This window comes from Delphinus delphis, chromosome 13 (assembly GCF_949987515.2).
Source record: "Delphinus delphis chromosome 13, mDelDel1.2, whole genome shotgun sequence".
Taxonomy (NCBI): domain Eukaryota; kingdom Metazoa; phylum Chordata; class Mammalia; order Artiodactyla; family Delphinidae; genus Delphinus; species Delphinus delphis.
The window spans coordinates 73896662-73914632 of record NC_082695.1 but is presented as its reverse complement, the minus strand read 5'-3'; the positions used below and the strand labels follow the sequence as shown (position 1 = coordinate 73914632).

The 17971-nt window shown below is 46.9% G+C and overlaps 1 protein-coding gene across 3 annotated transcripts in view; it reads left to right on the top strand.

Moving 5' to 3' along the window:
* The window catches only part of CCBE1 (collagen and calcium binding EGF domains 1), a 235653-nt gene extending 218188 nt beyond the window's left edge, over window positions 1-17465 (top strand). For all 3 annotated transcript variants that reach the window (XM_060029157.1, XM_060029159.1, XM_060029158.1), the window contains 5 exons: window positions 4562-4682; window positions 10156-10295; window positions 10376-10411; window positions 11155-11190; window positions 13447-17465. In XM_060029157.1, the coding sequence (XP_059885140.1) occupies window positions 4562-4682; window positions 10156-10295; window positions 10376-10411; window positions 11155-11190; window positions 13447-13680 (567 nt within the window). In that variant the 3' untranslated portion in view covers window positions 13681-17465. The remainder of the gene's footprint in view (window positions 1-4561; window positions 4683-10155; window positions 10296-10375; window positions 10412-11154; window positions 11191-13446) is intronic.
* The last annotated feature ends 506 nt before the right edge of the window (window positions 17466-17971 follow it).

Here is a 17971-nt window from a genome sequence, read left to right as displayed (position 1 = left end):
AGTATCATGAGTCATATTAAGAGAGGCAGCTGGGTGTTGTGGTGAGGACCACAGATTCCAGAACCAGACTGGCTAAGTTTAAGTCCTAGCCCCACTACTTCCTGGCTGTGTGACCCTGGGTAAGTTACTTAACCTCTCTGTGCCTCAGTTCTAGAGAAAGTGGATAACAGTGCTACATACTACGTAGGGTTTTCATGATGATCAAATGAGTTAATATTTGTAAAGGACTTAGAACAGTCCCTGCCACCTAGAAAGGGCTCTGTAAATGTGTACCGAATAAATAATAAACATGAATTATATGCCCTAATAACGTGCTTTACAGGCAGCATCTGATTCGTCCCAACAGCCCCGTGAGGTAGGTATTTTTATTACGAAGGCTAATACGAGATAATGATATTCATAATTGCATTGACCGGAATCGAGGAGAAATGCAGACTCTTCATGCAGACTTCTTCCCAAACATCTGCACCCCTCAAGCCTGTCATCTGCTATGTTTGGGTAGACGGTCAAGCCAGGATTTCTGGAGGGCCGCCTCTAAAACGCCAGTGCCTTTCCATTCCTCTCATCCTGCTGACACACAGAGGAACTGGCCGGAAGCGGGATGTAATCACCCAGCAGGAGGTCAGCCAGGAAGCTGAGGTCGGCGTTTACCGGGTCACCTCCTGGCTTTTACAAGGGAGCGAAGAGAGCTGGAGAGGGCCCAGGGTGGGTGGGGACTAATCTCTGAAGTCCCTCCACGTGCCGGTCTCATCCTCCCAGCTTGCTTACGGAATTTTACATCCAAAGACTTGTTCGTCTGGCCCAAACCTCTCATTTTATAAGCATGAAGGTGAGAACCTGGAAGGGTGAAGGGACTTACCCAAAGTCATCCCGCTATTTAGAAACAGAGCCAGGAGCATCCCCTCAACCCCTGACCCCGTCCCACCCCAAAGAGCATTTGCACTGTGTCCGCGGTCCTGGCTGCTGGTGGTTACTAGTCTGGGTGCTGGGCCAGGCACGTTCAGGACATCGTCACTTTCATCCTCCCAGCAGCCCTTCTTAGGTGGATATTACGATCCTCATTAGATGGTTGAGATAATCAGTTCTATAGATCCCACAGGTAGAACATGGCAGGGCTGAGATTTAAACATAGATCTGCCTAATGCCAAAACCCACAGATAAAATTCACAATTCAGTTTTTCTCTTGGAAGCAGATAATAAAATTGAACCAGGCTTCAAGGGCCAGTGTTGACCCTCTGTCCTCTAGTTAGAGTAGTTTCGCTTCTAAATTCTCCTCACTCAGGGATTCACCCCCGTTCCACCCCAGGACCCAGGCATGCAGTCACAGATTGGAGTGGCCTCTCGCTGTGACACAGTGACGCCAGCACCATTGTAAATAAACCCCTGGGACGTAGCTGGGTCCTGGCAGTGACATTGAACCATGAACCCTGACCTGAAATTGTGCAAAGCTGGCTTTCAGATTGCGCAAGGTTGTGATTCTTATCGTTTTCCCTACTGAATTCTAAATGATGATCATAGGGGAATTGAGTGTGTTTCCTTGCATCTTTCGGGGAACACTGGGTCTTCTCAAAGCGCAGAAGACGACTGTTTATGTGGAACACACTGGATGGTCAGGAATCTTCTAGCTCATGGACCCCCAAGGATTTTCATACTAGCTAAGGGGCTCCAAAAGCACTGAGGGACCCTTCGGAAGAGGGTGTCGGTGCTTCTTTGAGCTTCCTGCCCTCTGAGCATCCTTGCACCGTGAACTGAATGGATTTCAGTAAGAACTCCGAGAAAAGGAAAAAAAAACTGTGGAGGAATTTCCAGGCAGAGGAGCATCCTAGGCTCAAATAGGCCACCTAGGGCAGCTGAAGCAGGGAAAAGGCCTTGACCCAGGAGAGCCTGACGTGTGCTCTGCAGGCGAGCGAGGGGGGTGGACAGGAGGAGCAGGGCAACACCTCAGGCCTCGTGGCCTCGCCCCTTCTGTATGCCAGGCTGCAGGGATACCACCAGAACCCTCTCGTGGTTTCCCACGGTTTCACCTTTTAGAGACCTTGCAAGCACTTCATTAAGGGGCTAATGGGCTACAGGACTTGGACAGTCACCTTGCAGAGAGCTGGAGGAATTTGTTCTCCATCAGATGTAGCAGGTACAAGTCGTTTGCCAACATACAGACCACGTATTATTGTGATGTTCGCTTTTTGTTCATACTGGATTTCTTCTGTTAGCGAGAACATCTGTCTCTGTAACTAAGAAAAATCATCGCTTCTACATCTGGCTCAAGATGACCCCAAACCCAGCAGCCACCCAGCAGGAGAAGGGGATCTTGGGGCAGGGATGTCCTCTAGAGTCATGTTTCAAAATAGTCATGCTAATCATTCCCAAACCTCCATGCTCAGAAACAGACACCAGTGCAGGAGGCCGAGGACTTTATGAAGCCAGAGAAGGTCATCTGGACAGCAGAACTTTCCCAAGCCTCCCAGTGCCATTCACACACTGGTCTCTTAGCTGCAGTTCAGTGGGTAGATTTTGTAGTTTCCCCATAAATTCCTCGGGCCTAGGCTTGGGGGGGTTCAAGATCTCACGATCATCTTTTACTCCACCTCCCTGCTCTGTTACTATCAACCCAGGTGACCTGAGACCCCAGGGGTTATTCTTGTGGCGTGGTTGAACTCAACTGGGACTGTCTAGTCTCCCTGGGGCAGGAGGAAATCCGTGGGGAAGAAAAGGAGAGGTGAGAAGGTGACTTGCCCGTGAAGTAGGAAAGTAAACTCGGGTTTTTCTTTCTTTTTTAATTTTTCACTTCATTTTTATTTATTTATTTATTTTTGGCTACATTGGGTCTTCGTTGCTGCGCGTGGATGTTCTCTAGTTGCAGCGAGCGGGGTTCTACTCTTCGTTGCGGTGCACAGGCTTCTCATTGCGGTGGCTTCTCTTGTTGCGGAGCACAGGCTCTAGGCGCATGGGCTTCAGCAGTTGCAGCATGCGGGCTCAGTAGTTGTGGCGTGTGGGCTCAGTAGTTGTGGCACACAGGCTTAGTTACTCTGCGGCATGTGGGATCTTCCCGGACCAGGGATCAAACCCATGTCCCCTGCATTGATTGGCAGGCGGATTCTTAAACACTGCACCACCAGGGAAGTCCCCAACTCCACGGTTTTTCAAATCAACATTCAATTCTATATTTCTTATCACCAAAAGCTGTAGTAATTTGGAGTTGACATAAGCCTCAGAGGGAGAACTTGCACAATTTCTAATTTAGCACTCTGTGCTGATGCTGAACCCACAGAGCACAACTCTGTCACAGTGGCAGTTGGCCACCTCTGATCACTAACAGGTGGTAGGAAACTCTGTCCGCAGCTCAGATCCGAAGATGGGTGTAGAGCCTCGGAGCGCTCCACAGGCAAGGATGAGATATCCACGGACCTTCTCGTAACTTGCATTGCCCTCTGGCCAGAGGGTCCTCAAGCAGGGCCTCGTCCAGGAGGACGTGGGTGACAAATGCAACTTGCTTCAGAAAATCGCAGTGATACTTGGTTTCTGTGGGACTCCAGGATCCCGAGTGAAACCTCTGGGGGTAGCTCTGAGCCTCAAAAACGCAGTCTCCACTGGATTTTACACCCCTGAATCAGCTTCCTGGAAGGAAGAGACTAGAACTACCATTTATCAAGCACTTAGTACATTTCAGGTCCTGTGCCGGGCACCTGATACACACTACCTGTGTAATCCTCACGTCTTAACGGTGGGCGTTATCAGTGAGGAAATGGACATTAAGAGCATGCAGTTCTTACCAAGGGTCTCACTGATTCCTGACCTCAAGGAATGCAAAGGTCGTTCACGTGTGTGGTCCCTCTGGCTTCCCCTAGAATGAGCTCCTGAAATCAGAGAGAGAGAGAAAGAGAGGCAGGGAGCCACGGTGCCTTTTATGACTTTATCTCAGAAATTACACACCGTCACTTTCGTCATTTTCTATTCATTAGAAGCAAGTCCCCAAGCACAACCCACACTCAGAGGGCAGAAAATTAGCCTCCACCTTTTAAAGGGAGGAGTGTCCAAAAATCTGTGGACATATTTTAAAACCATCACAGCCACTGTGTCCCAAACACCTGAGCGTACACGTGACCTGTAAGTCATATCGTCCATCCTGGCTCTCAAGGCGGAGATCTGTTAGAGCCGGGACCATGTCTTGTTCACTGTTGTCGCCTTAGAACGAAGCACAGGGCCTGGCACGTAGTAGTTTCTCAAATGTTTGAGACATGAGTTCTTAATAAAAGTCTGGAACAGGTGGATTGTATTAATTATGAAGATGATGAGTCTAATGATATCTCGGCAGGCTGGAACTGATCCGGGTTCACCCACTAAGCAGCCAGGGGAGTGCTCTTGTACAAGTTGTTTTGACTAGAAGGCCTCCGGGTTTACAAGGAGGATCTCTACCGTCCGTCTGCACGCTGACTGGCTCGGATAAGGGCGTATGCACAAGGAAAGGCTCTGTGCCCTCTGCAGACCACACACGCGCAGGGCATTCCCTGGCAGCGGTGGGGCCGTCGGTGCTTCCTGACCCAGGTTCCTCTTCTCTTTGCAGATTGCCCTGCTACCCAACAGCGCTGCGGACCTGGGCAAGTACATCACTGGCGACAAGGTGCTGGCCTCAAATGCCTACATTCCAGGACCACCTGGCCTGCCTGGGGGCCAGGGCCCCCCCGGTGAGCATAAAGAAGGGCATAAAAGCATAGAGTGAAGGCAAATAGCATAAAAGGGCGATAGGCTCACCAGCCAGGGCCTGCCGAGAGCTCACGTTTAGTTGGGGGGGGGGGGGTGACAGAGTTTTTTAGCTCCCATGGATGGGAGCAGAAGCCGGGGTCCAGGGAGTTCCATGCCCGTGTGGCAAGAGGGCCTCGGGGAATTGGGTCAAGCCTGAGAAACCCTTCTAACCGATAGTAATCAGGGAGAAAAAAGTCATTGTCCTGGGTTTGGACAAGATTCATAAAGATCATCTCAAGTTACAGAGAAACAAAATGAAAACTATTTTTAACACTAACATATAGGATGTTAACATATCCTATGTTAACATCCTAACATATAGGATGTAGGATGGCGTAATGAACTCCTGTGGGCTCATCGCCCGGTGCTAACACCTTATGGCCAGCCTCACTGCCACTCTTCCCCAATCCTGTCTCCTCCTTCCCCTGTTATTTGTGAACACACTTACATTGATATTTATTTTGATATTTATCTCTCTGTTTTCCTTTAAAAGTCAGTCTCACTGAGATACAATTCTATACAATAAACTGTACACACTTAAGATACAGTTGGACGAGTTTTGACAGATGCATACACCCTATATCAAGCACTTCCTAACCACCACCCTATATCTGGTCTACGTCAAGGGGTAGAACATTTCCATCATCCCAGAAAGTTCCCTTGTGCCCTTGGCAATCTACATCCTCAGCTCTAGGCAGTCACTGACCTGCTTTGTATTGCTGCAGTTCTGTCCGTTCTACAACTTCATAGAAAGGAATCTATTCCTTCTGTCTGGCTTCCGCCGCGTACTGTTTTGGAGATTCACCCTTGTTACTCTGAAGAAAATCCCAAATTTCCTATCATTCCGTCAGGCAATATGCAATGAGAACTTTAAAAAATAACAACAGGGTGTTTTCTGTTTTATTAGGAGTCCCTCCATAGATACATCAATACTTTTTATATTAGTGTTAACAAATGACTCTAAGACATGGATGTCTTATCCCTCATGTTCATCGCCTAGCAGTGTGCTAGGTGTTGTGAATGACCTCCTGACATTCTAACGAGGATGACAAGACACATAAAGTGAAAGCAAATAGAATAAAACAGTACCTGCCTGCCCCCAAGTAAAGTATGCAGGTACTTCGTGCTGTAGAAGCTTAAGGAAGAGAGAGATCACTGTAGCCTGCAGTGGTCAGGGGACTTGGGGTTTGAGTTGGACCTGGAAGAACACGAGAGGTAGGATTGGTCCAAGCACAGAGGACACGGGCAGATTTTAGGCTGGAAGGTCAGCAAAAACAAAGGCTCAGAATGCTTCCCAAACTATATGTTTTCTTCTCCACTTATATCTTCATCTCCTGGTTTCCATCAAAACCCAGGTGGCCTGGGTCTCAGTCTGTACAGAGACCAAGAACTGGTCCAGGACTTTGGTTTCTCCTCTCGTTCACTCTTTTGGCCTCTGGGTCATGGTTGAGTTTTCTCCAGCAGATGCCACACACAGGCAGCCTCTTGCTGCTTCTAAGTAGACTTAGGTCTCTCCTTACAAACTGATTGTTTTCAGTGTTCTCCATCCTTCTCTAAGAGAATGTTCTCGCTCTGCTTCCCTGGAGGAAGTTCATCCCCCCAGGCCAGCCTACCTGTCACTTCAACAAGGACAAAGTAGGAACAGGGGAGCCATTGGCTTCTTTCTTCTTTTTTTTTTTTTTTTAACATCCTTATTGGCGTATAATTGCTTTCCAATGGTGTGTTAGTTTCTGCTTTATAACAAAGTGCATCAGCTATACATATACATATATCCCCATATCTACTCTCTCTCGCGTCTCCCTCCCACCCTCCCTATCCCACCCCTCTAGGCGGTCACAAAGCACCCAGCTGATCTCCCTGTGCTATGTGGCTGCTTCCCACTAGCGATCTATTTTACATTTGGTAGTGTATATAAGTCCCTGCCACTCTCTCACTTAACGAATGACTTGCTAGCTTTCCTTTCCAGTTCTGCCGTCTGGTTTCTAGCATGGTTTGAGCTGTCCAGGGTCCTTGCTGGAGCAGGGAGTGATTGAGGACTGGCTTTGGCAATGGGCTATGCCCTTGCTTTCTCCTCCAATCCTTATTCCTTCTCTCTCCTTACTTCTAGCATCATCGTTTGTGATGCCCTCAGTTGAGATGTGTTAGGGCAACTAGAGAGAGAATAAGATTTCTCTTACCCTTAACTAAAATTCCAGTCCTGGAGTCTGTGATGAATCACAGCCTGGGCCACCAATACCGGAAGCTCTACTAGGCTGGAACCCTTTGGCTTTGGTGTTGAGGGAGCGGCTGCTGTTCTGTGCTTCCCACTCTTCCTTTATAAGGTGCTGACGTTTGTACATCAAAGCCCCACACTTTAAAGGCACTTGACATAGCGATCTCTGAAGTTCATTGACTGTGTCAATGAAGGTGAGATATTACCTCTGGCCTGTCCTTGTGCTATCAGAGGTAAAATATTTATATTTTATATAATATAATATATTGTATTATATATAATATATATTATATTTTATATATATTATTATAAATTATTATATATAAATATAATATAATTATTATATTATATAAAATATTATAATATTTTATATAATATAATATATAATAAAATACTATATTTATATTCAGAGTTATAAGAGGGATCTGGTTCCCTTCCCAGATGAACTCTTTCAGGATGTACCTGGAACCAGCATTGAGAATAGGGGGTGAGAGACATACTTGGATCGAACATTGACTGCATTTTATGTTGGCTCAATTATTTTGTGAGCTAGAAAAGACGTCCCCAAACATGATAAGTTTGAAGTCTTTGTTTTGTTTTCTGGTGCCTGAAAGCCATTCCATCCTATCACTGTGCTCTGCCGATTGTAGGAGCCGCGTACGATCAAGAAGTAATTACTGTGTGCGTTTGAAAGAGAGGAATCATTATAGCACTAAGGAATGCATCGCTGAGGAATAATTATAGCACAGCAGTCAGCCCAGCCTCTTCATTGCAGTCGTTTGACATGACACGTTTACTAAGCAGCCTTCTCTGTACCTGGGCCTCTCTGAGCGTGTGCTGACGATTAAGATATAACCCATGCCCTCATAAAGTTGACGGGCTAAAATGGGTTAAAACACAATATCCTCCCCCATGCAAAAGAATGAAGTTAGACTCTTGCTTTATACCATATACAAAATGGATTAAAGACCTAAATGTAAGATCTGAAACTGTAAAACTCCTAGGAGAAAACAGGCAAAAACTTTCATGACATTAGATTTGGTAGTGATTTCTTGGATATGACGCCAAAAGCACAGATGACAAAAGCAAAAAGAGACCTGAAATTCCCTCATCTGTTCAGGCAAGCTGTCTATTCCTCTAGCACCTTTAGCATACGCTGTGATTTTAAAGTCCCTGAATGATAACCTTAACATCTGGGTCGCCTCTAAGTCTGATTCTGTTGATTGCTCTGTCTCTTGAATGGGGGCTGTTTAATCGGGGAGGGGGCTGGTTTTTGTTTGGTTTTTGGTTTTTTATAATGTGCCTCAAAATTTTCGACTGAATGCCAGATACCGTTCGGAGAGGACCAGTAGAGACTGGGGGACAAAACAGTTACTCCTGGAGATGGGTATCCAGGCTGCTGGCAAGAAGAATTGGGTCAGTCTAATGAATAACTGAGCCAGGTTTGGGTGTGTTCTCACTGTCTCTACCTCTAGTGTTCCACAGTCTTCAAGTTTTCAAATTCCTCCGATGGCAGGATACTGTTACTCTATGGTTAGTGGGGGCCTAGGGTGCTGGTGGGTGTTTCTCAGTGGTTCTCAGCTTTCAGCAGCCCCTGCAGAGCTGTGCCACTCTGAGCTCCTCTCTCCACGTTCTTGCTGTTCTCCAGTGGGAGACTGCTGCGACTTACTACCACGAGGTGGGGCTGTGGAGCTCAAGGATTTTTCAGTTCTCCTGGTCCAGCTGCAGCACTAAGCATGAGCTGGGCATCCAGGCTTTAGGGTAAGGTCTTCTCCCCACCTGTGGCAGCCCAACTCTGGCTTGTATCCGTGGCAGATCTTGAGCCGGAGAGTTTGCTGCCCCTCCTCTTATAGTAACAGCCATCCCCCTGGGTCCTGCAGGAGATTTGCTGCCCCACGTCAGTGGCTTGAGGCTTTTGCCCCAAACGGTTGAAAGTAGGAAAGTTACACAGTAAGACTTGCTCAGAAATAATATTCGTATAGAGGTGTGAAGAACAGGTGAGGGGTGAACAAGACTGATGGGAAACAGAGGGACTCGCTCTGAGGCGAGAGTTGAAGCAAATGAAAGGAAGGGCTACAATGAAGAGTAGGCCATGCTCACCGCAACACGGGGAAGCTGGCGTGCAGCAACAAAGACCGACGCGGCCAAAAATAAAGAATTTTTTTTTTTTTTTTTTTTTTAAAAAGGAGGGCTTCCCTGGTGGCGCAGTGGTTGAGAGGCTGCCTGCCGATGCAGGGGACACGGGTTCAAGCCCTGGTCTGGGAAGATCCCATATGCCGCAGAGCGGCTGGGCCTGTGAGCCATGGCCGCTGAGCCTGCGCGTCTGGAGCCTGTGCTCCGCAACAAGAGAGGCTGCGACAGTGAGAGGCCCGCGCACCGCAGTGAAGAGTGGCCCCCGCTTGCCACAACTAGAGAAAGCCCTCGCACAGAAACGAAGACCCAACACAGCCAAAAATAAATAAATAAATTTATTTTTAAAAAATCATTGATTCTAGAAAATGTTTTAAAAAAAAGGAAGGGCTAACATAGGTTTTTATTTTAGTGCCTCAGTGTGTGAGGTGCTACACCAAGTGGTGTGTACGTGTGTCTAAAGGCTCATTCAATGCTCAGAACTGCTCTGTAAGGTAGATTTTTATTAGCCCTGCTTTACAGATGAGGAACTAAGGTTCAAAGAGGTCAAGCAGCTTGTCCAAGATTTAGAGGCAAATCAAATGCTGCTGAAACCTGGACACTCACACTCCCCAACTGCATTAACCACCGCCCTGCGGTGATGGGGGGCGCAGAGGAGCAGATCGTTGTGAGCTGTTACAGAAGTGAAATGCACGGAACTGGTCACTGATTGGATAAGGAGCTTGTGGAAACAGGGAAATCTGTAGGAAGACTCTCAGGTTTCTGGCTTGAGTGGCTGGGGGGCTGGAGGTCCGTGAAAAGAATGGGGAAGTCTGAGTCACTTCGCTGTACACCTGAAACTAACACAACATTGTAAACCAACTGTATTTCAATAAACATTTTTTAAAAGAATAGGGAGGTCAATTTCTGGCCGTGTTAAGTTCAGACTGCCTATGGGACATCTCAGTGGAGAGGTCAGAAAGCAAAGGTCAGAGAGGGAAGAGAAGTGGCTGAATGGGGCTCCTGGACTCTCTTGTCAGTCAGCCTTGCCCTCCTCGCGGGCTGTGGACTAATGAGGTGTTCTTTGATTGCAGGCTCACCAGGACCAAAGGGGAGCCCAGGCTTCCCGGGTATTCCAGGCCCCCCCGGGCAGCCCGGCCCGCGGGGCTCCATGGGACCCATGGGACCGTCTCCTGATCTGTCCCACATTAAGCAAGGCCGGAGGGGCCCCGTGGTCAGTATTTCATCAGAGCTCCCATCTGTAGTTGGGGAAGGCGCGTTCCTTCTGTTAAACTAGGTCCCTTTGTCTTGTAGGGCCCACCAGGTGCCCCAGGAAGAGATGGTTCTAAGGTAAGTCTTCTGGGGGGTCCTTACACGCCTTAGGTTTCTCAGTTTCCACCTACTGGGCAGGCATCACGTAAAACTCAAGCACAGTTTGTTGTCCCTATTTTGCATGTGGCGAAGTTGAGACACAGATACACCTTTTGTCCCCAAAGCTGGGAGGAGAATCTAAAAAGCCATTTTCTTAAAATACGGAACAACCGTAATAACAAAAACAACCGCCAAAACCGCTTCTAAGAAAAACCACCCTATAAATGTTAAACAAGCCTCCTTGCTGTCAGGGTAGCGTGGGTTTTTCTCGTTAGCCAGTGTTACGTGTGGGGCTGTTTTGTGTGTGTTCCCATTTCTTTGTGGTGTTTAAGTCAAGAACAGGAGAAGTCCCATTCTGTGCAAGTGGGTGGTTCCACTCTGAGGGCTGCCTGCCACTTGCCTCATACAGAAGTCAGTGTGAGTTACTTTGGAGGCTTCTAAGTTATTCCACACACTGCCTGGAAATAGCAGCTTTCCTGCTGTCAGATCTGGTTGGAAAATATATGGCCTCGGGGGAAATCAAAATGAGAGGCACTTGACTCAAAGCAGCTCGGTTCAAACCAGCGATCCCACGTGTGGAGCTTCAGGCTTAACGTTTGTTTCCCGTAGGAAGTATTTTCTGTTTTGTGCAGGCAGATGGTAGTGGTGGGGTACCTAAATAGAGACTGGGGTGGTGGCATCCGTGTTGCCCAGAAAGCTAACCCTGACCCTTCTGTTCTTAGGGGGAAAGAGGAGCACCTGGCCCCAGAGGGTCTCCAGTAAGTAGCACCACCTGTCCTGCTTCCCCAGTGCAGTGTGCTCAGGGCTGCAGCTCTGAGGAGCCTGTAAGTTGGTCTTATGAGCAACAGCCAGCCCCTTCCAGCTGTCGCTCAGCTTGCCCACAGAGAACTCCGTGGTTAGAAGAAGAATCACAGAAGTCTTTAGCAGCTGGTTGGGGTTTACTTTTGAAAATTCATTTCCTATTGTTGTTTCTATGATCATAGCTAATCTCTACTTGGAATGTCTTCTCTTAAGATTCAAAACCCCAGTATGTCGTGAGTCTGTTTCCAGGTATGTCTTACAACATCTGAAGGAGCTAGAAAAGAAATCTACGGGGTTAAGTCATAACTCTGAAGGTTTAAGAATGTAGCCACCACTAGAACCCTAGCAGGTTGGATGACCGTCCCCTCCAGAAAGCTCAGACGTGCTCAGCTACTCAGGACCATTGAGACAAAATTAGCTGGATTGGACGTATAGTGTCTGGGAGATTAAAAGCGAAAATTAATCATATCCAAAAGCACAGATGATTCAAGCAACCCCATTGCTTGTGAAGAAGTCAGTGTCACTTCTGAAGAAAGACAAAGATCCTTGACCTTAGAGGTAGGAGGTCTGAGATGCCATCTCCACTCTTCCACCTGTTAGCTCTCTGATCACGGCCATGTCACTTAGCATCCATCTCTGGGTGTCCATCCCCTAATCTGTGCAATGCCGGTGGCATCTGAACTGCCACACCTCAGGTGATCATCCACTGATGTCAGAATGCTCTCCGTGCAGCACTGAGTGCTTTGCAGAGTTACGTAAGCTGCTGTCCTGCTGCTTGCTAAGGTGGTGGCTTCAAAGCAGGGGTTGCAGAGGCTGATAAAGGTTGAAGTCCAGGGCTTCCCCGGTGGCGCAGTGGTTGAGAGTCCGCCTGCCAATGCAGGGGACACGGGTTCGTGCCCCGGTCCGGGAAGATCCCACATGCCGTGGAGCGGCTGGGCCCCTGAGCCATGGCCGCTGAGGCTGTGCGTCCGGAGCCTGTGCTCCGCAACGGGAGAGGCCACAACAGTGAGAGGCCCGCGTACCGCCAAAAAAAAAAAAAAAAGATTGAAGCCCAGAACACTCGTGTTCACACATTATTTTCCCATGTTCCACACAGCACTTCGTAGAAACCAAGGCTTAGTAAATAGTTTATAATGACAAAAGGTGTTCACTCAGTAGAAGAATTAGGAAGCCTTCGTTTGGACCTTTCCTGGTCAATGAGGAATGGACGCCTTTACCATATACTGAACTTCGTTTAAATTACAGTTATAGGGCTTCCCTGGTGGCGCAGTGGTTAAGAATCCGCCTGCCAATGCAGGGGACACGGGTTCGAGCCCTGGTCCAGGAAGATCCCACATGCCGCGGAGCAACTAAGCCCGGGTGCCACAACTACTGAGCCTGCACTCTAGAGCCCGTGAGCCACAACTACTGAGCCCACGTGCCGCAACTACTGAATCCCACGCACCTAGAGTCCATGCTCCGCAACAAGAGAAGCCACCGCAATGAGAAGCCCGCGCACCGCAACAAAGAGTAGCCCCCGCTCGCCGCAACTAGAGAAAAGCCCACACGTGGCAACAAAGACCCAACACAGCCAAAAATAAAAATAAATAAATAAATTTAATTTTTTTAAAAATTGCAGTTATAGTCAACCATCCTTATAGACATTTTAATAATTTCATTTTTAAAAAGATAACATTTAAAAATGTGTTATGCTACATGCCCTGTACATGCATTAACTCATTAAACCCTCACTTATGAAACCCTACAGAGTTAGGATTATTATTATCCCCGTTTTATGGATGGGAAACAGAAACCCAAATCAATTAAGTAACTTGCCCAGGGCAACACGGCTAGTAAGTGGCAGAGCTGAGGTTCAAACGCAACAGAACCCCAGCCTCTTAACCACTACTCTCTGCCTTCGTAAGTGTCTTCCAGGGTTCTTTGGAAAGTAACCTAGGAGGGTTATTCTCATATTCTGTCATTTTACCGGATTTGATAGAGCCTAGAGCTACGAGAGGTCAGCGTGTCACCATAGCTCATCCGGGAGCTGAAGGAATAGAAGGCAGAATCCCCCAGGCTGTTGTAGTCCTTATGTTTCGTCCCTTTGCGACACAGTTGACTTAAGTAGTTGCCAGCCAGCAGCAGGACAGCAGACCCCGGAGCCCACGGAAGCCATCAGTCGGCCAGGGGTTGGGTGTGTGGTGGTCTAGCTTTGACACCTCTCTCCTGCGCAGGGACCCCCTGGTTCCTTCGACTTCCTGTTGCTCATGCTGGCGGACATCCGCAACGACATCACCGAGCTGCAGGAAAAGGTGTTTGGGCACCGGACTGACTCTTCAGCAGAGGAGTTCCCGTTACCTCAGGAATTATCCAGCTCTCCAGAGACCATGGACTTCGGCTCTGGAGATGACAACCCCAAAAGAACTGAGACAAGAGACTTGGGAACCCACAGAGACTTCTATCCTTAGCACACGCCGACATCTTCACGCCAAAGGAAGAGCAGTGTTCGCCTGCAGTGAAATCATCCAGAGAACAGAACAGAACACCACTGGAGACCTAGAAAAGATACGTCCTTTTTTTCTTTTTTTTAAACTCTTTTCCTTTCTTCTCCGTACTTCTCTTATCCCAAACACTATTTTCAGGCTAGACATACTAAAGACAAGAGGGAGGAAATGATTGATTTACTTGCTTCCCCTGGAGAATCTGCATGGAACTTTCCTTTGACTTCCTTATTTCCCAGGGCCTTCTGATTTCTGAATCAGGTACTCTCACAGTGTCTTAAAATTTGGCAGACTATCAAAAAGTGGGGAATGGCAAGGCGAGTTCTAAGAAAATGTGAGTTTACTTATTAAAAATAATAGATACGTGTCCAAAATAGACTATTACACCTCAGTGTCAAAGTTAAATCAAATTAAATGAATTAAATCAAATTAAGTCAAATTAAATCAAAATTTTCAGTGAAAAGGGAGAGATGACAATGTATATTTATCTTGGTGGATAATTCTTTTTCCTTGTCAATCTAACAGATTTAAAATATTCTGTCCTCTTATCCAACCTTGTTTCCTCACTTTGATTAAGGAAAGGAGAGAAGGAGTGGAGATTAGAAAAGATGGAGAAAAATTACAGTCCCATATTGACTGTCCTATAAGCTGCCACATACTGACACTCAAGATGTGACAGTTAAGGGTTCCTACCACGCTTATCTATAACTATCCTATTTGAAGAAGAAAATTACTGTCGCTGTAGGAGTAAATTCCATTGTCAAGACAAAAAGTAAGTGAATGCAGTGCCCTGGTTCACATTAGAACAGCGGGCTCCCGGTTGGCCAGGACGTTTTAAAGCTATCTGATCGATTGAGTGAGCTTGCTTAGTAAACCATAGATTATTTGTTAAACAAAGGTAACTGACCCTCAGGGAGAGGTGCCAAATTCCCTGGCTGTGACCGGGTGCCCGCCAGGCGCCATTAGGCTGTGATCCAGGTTGAATCGGTGTACGGTGGTGCTCAGGCTGGAAGAGGCTGCCTGCTCGGGTTGTTGGCCATGGGGCAGAAGAACCTTGGGCAGGGGACCTGCTGCGTCACAGAGGCAGGTAAATGTGCTGTCTGTGGGAATTAGAAGCCCTTGTCAGGGGCCAGCCAAGCTTGCCAGCGTGTTCAGACTGACACATGATTGAAAGATCTCTTGGATGAGGGAGGGGCAAAACAACAGTTTTCCTCGTTTGCTAAAAACTTCCTCCCGGTTTTTCCTTAATTTTCCATAATTTAGTCCTAGTTGCAGTTCTTGCAGGTCTTCTTGATTTCCTTTCCTCGGCAAACACAGGAAGCAGCTGGCAAAGTATATTCCCAAACCTCCCCTGGAGTCAGTGTTATCTCTTACCCGCTCTTATGTGGGTCTCAGAAGGACACACATTCCGGAAAAGGCTTTCTCTGGAACCACAGGAGCACGAGTGCTCAAGGGAGGGGCAGGAACATCTGCCACTTTGTAATATTGTTGGGGAACCTCTTGGTTTTAATGGGCAGCTTACAGGCTCCTTCAAGTTCACTTTGTGGCTTTGTCGTTTGACACCCAGAATGACGTTTCATCGACCTGTTCACGAGACCTTTGTACTTGTATTAAGCTTCACAAAGGACCACTGTTACAACTTCTCTTTGCTCATGTTCCCATTTCCCACCCTGCAGTGTCCCCATGACTTTCTGGGCGGTTTGTGTTTAATTTTCTTTTTCCATCTCCTTTTAGCCTACATCATTTCACTCTCCTGGGAGAGCTTGTTTAAAGACAACCACCGTGGGTGTTTATATTGCCACTTTTCAATCTTTCTTCAGAACGATAAGAAGGGCTTGTGTTTGCAAATCTCAAGTGACACCAGCCTTCCTTCTCTCGTCCCCGTCCTGTTAGAGACACAGGGCTCCAGTCAGCCAGCCAGTGGCTGAGTTTTTCACCAACACTTGACTCCGCTGTTTCTTACTCACACAAAGTCCCCGGTGACTGTCCACCAAAGTGTTACAGCTGAAAGCGAACGCATCCTCAGTGCTCCTTTTCTAGGATCCTTCCTGCCCCCTTTCAGCCTCTCCAGAATCTAATCTTCACAGCAGAAGCACTCGCCAGCCACGGGTTCGCAGAGATGAACTGAGCAGATGTTGATTCCCATCTGGTATATATATTTAACGTTTGCCTGCTTGTGGGACGCAGTATTTAAAGTGTGTGGATGGATGAATGCTAAAAAAAAAACAAAATCATGCACAGGCTCTATGAGAAATGATGAGGTTCATCTTTGATTTTTTTTAATGAAGAATTTAATTACCTTTTTAACCATGAACTGTATGTAGAAATAGAATTTTCTTCTCTGTTGTTGAGTACTCATAAAATGCAACGAAATTGCGTGTTTAGCCAGAGGCTAGGGTAATATATTAACAGAATGAATGGAAGGTGGTAATATCCGGGATTTGTGAGACGATTCTGGATAAGATTTTCTAACAAAACACACAGTAACCTGTATTTTATCATCTCAATCTGCTGGATCAGGTCAACTTATACAATAATTATTTATCCTCAGAGTTTCAAAACTTGGACTGCTACCGTAGGACTGAATATGTACTCTGTATGCCCAAATTATATTTGTCAAAGATAAGACATAATAAGGCATTGCTATTCCTAATGTGTCTTTTAGCTATGGGTGGAAAACCAAAGCTTCACTGTCTAAACAGGACTTCCGCTTAGAACCTAATGGAAAAGGCTTTTGGGGGTAGGGGGCATAAAATTTGCTACTTTTGGTAATCCACTTCATGTGTCATGGGGAAGAAAGGTCTTTGTACACTCCTCAATTCTTTCCCAGAAATGCTGACTTCAATTTTTTGCACCCTGATAACTAGAACTTAGAATAGGACTCCATAGATTGCTTCTGTTTCGGAAAGCGATGGGCATAAAACTCTCCAGTTCAAAATAGCGCAAGGAGGGGATACATTTTAGTGTAAGAAAATTCTCCTCCCTTTCCAGTTCCACAGGGAGAAATTATAAGCTTTATGATGCCAACGCCTACGGGGATACACAGGGAATGCTGTCTTGTCTCTCCTTCTGTATTAATTCTAACACCTGCCACAGAATGAATTGGTCAACTAAAGTCATTTCTACCGTATAAACTCAGGCAGGTGTGTTCCTAGCCAAACAGGTAAATAACAAATGCACATTGGCATCCAGGGGTCGGGGCTTTGTTACTCCACCAGATGCCAGGTGAAGGGCCCCCTGGTTCTGGCCATGCTCCCTTTCTAGGGTTCATACTACTGTCGGCCTCGTGAGGCCTGCTGCCAGGCATGCAGGGGGAGGATCTTCTTCGTGACTAGGCACCAGGCATCTCCTTGGGGTGATAGCAAATCCCTCCTCATACTTCGAGTGTCCCTCGCCCTCTCGCCACTCCAGCCTGTCACAGAGCAGCAGTATCACCTTAACATCTTTCAGATAACCTTTCCTGAAAAGGAAATTCATTTGCAGGAATCCAGGCCAAACAACTAGAAGAACAGAGCCATCTAAAGTTATTAATAGGGGCTTCCCTGGTGGCACAGTGGTTGAGAGTCCGCCTGCTGATGCAGGGGACACGGGTTCGTGCCCCGGTCCAGGAAGATCCCACATGCCGTGGAGCGGCTGGGCCCGTGAGCCATGGCCGCCGAGCCTGTGCGTCCGGAGCCTGTGCTCCGCGACGGGAGAGGCCACAAGAGTGAGAGGCCCGCGTACCGCAAAAAAAAAAAAAAAAAAAGCATAAAGTTATTAATAATGAGTTCAGGAAATAGATGAAATTTGTCCTGGCACCATCAGCATGTATGTTTCACAACAAATCAAAAAATAATTTTCCATTTGAGGAAAAAACACAAACATGGCCATAATTGTTAACACATAAAACCTTGGACTTCACGTGCTCCTGCAACAAATATTACTGCTTTAGGGATATCATAGAAAGAAGACCCTTTTACACATCCCCCAGGGGCCTCAGCGTTCTTTATGAGATCCCCAAAGCAAGCACCCTGGGGAATTCCATGTGTGTCGTGACTCTGTTTTTATTTCCAGTGGCTAGTCATATACTTCAGTAGCTATGTTCGTTATTTATAACAGGTCCATATAACAGTTGAGCTAGTATTCAGTTATGGATGTGATGCTATGACCTACTTTTGATAAGATTATATATGTCCAATAACAAAGTTATTTTTCTTATGTGGTTGTACTGTGCTTTATCCTGCTGCTCAGTCCTGAAGAAGTAGTCTGTTTATCAGAT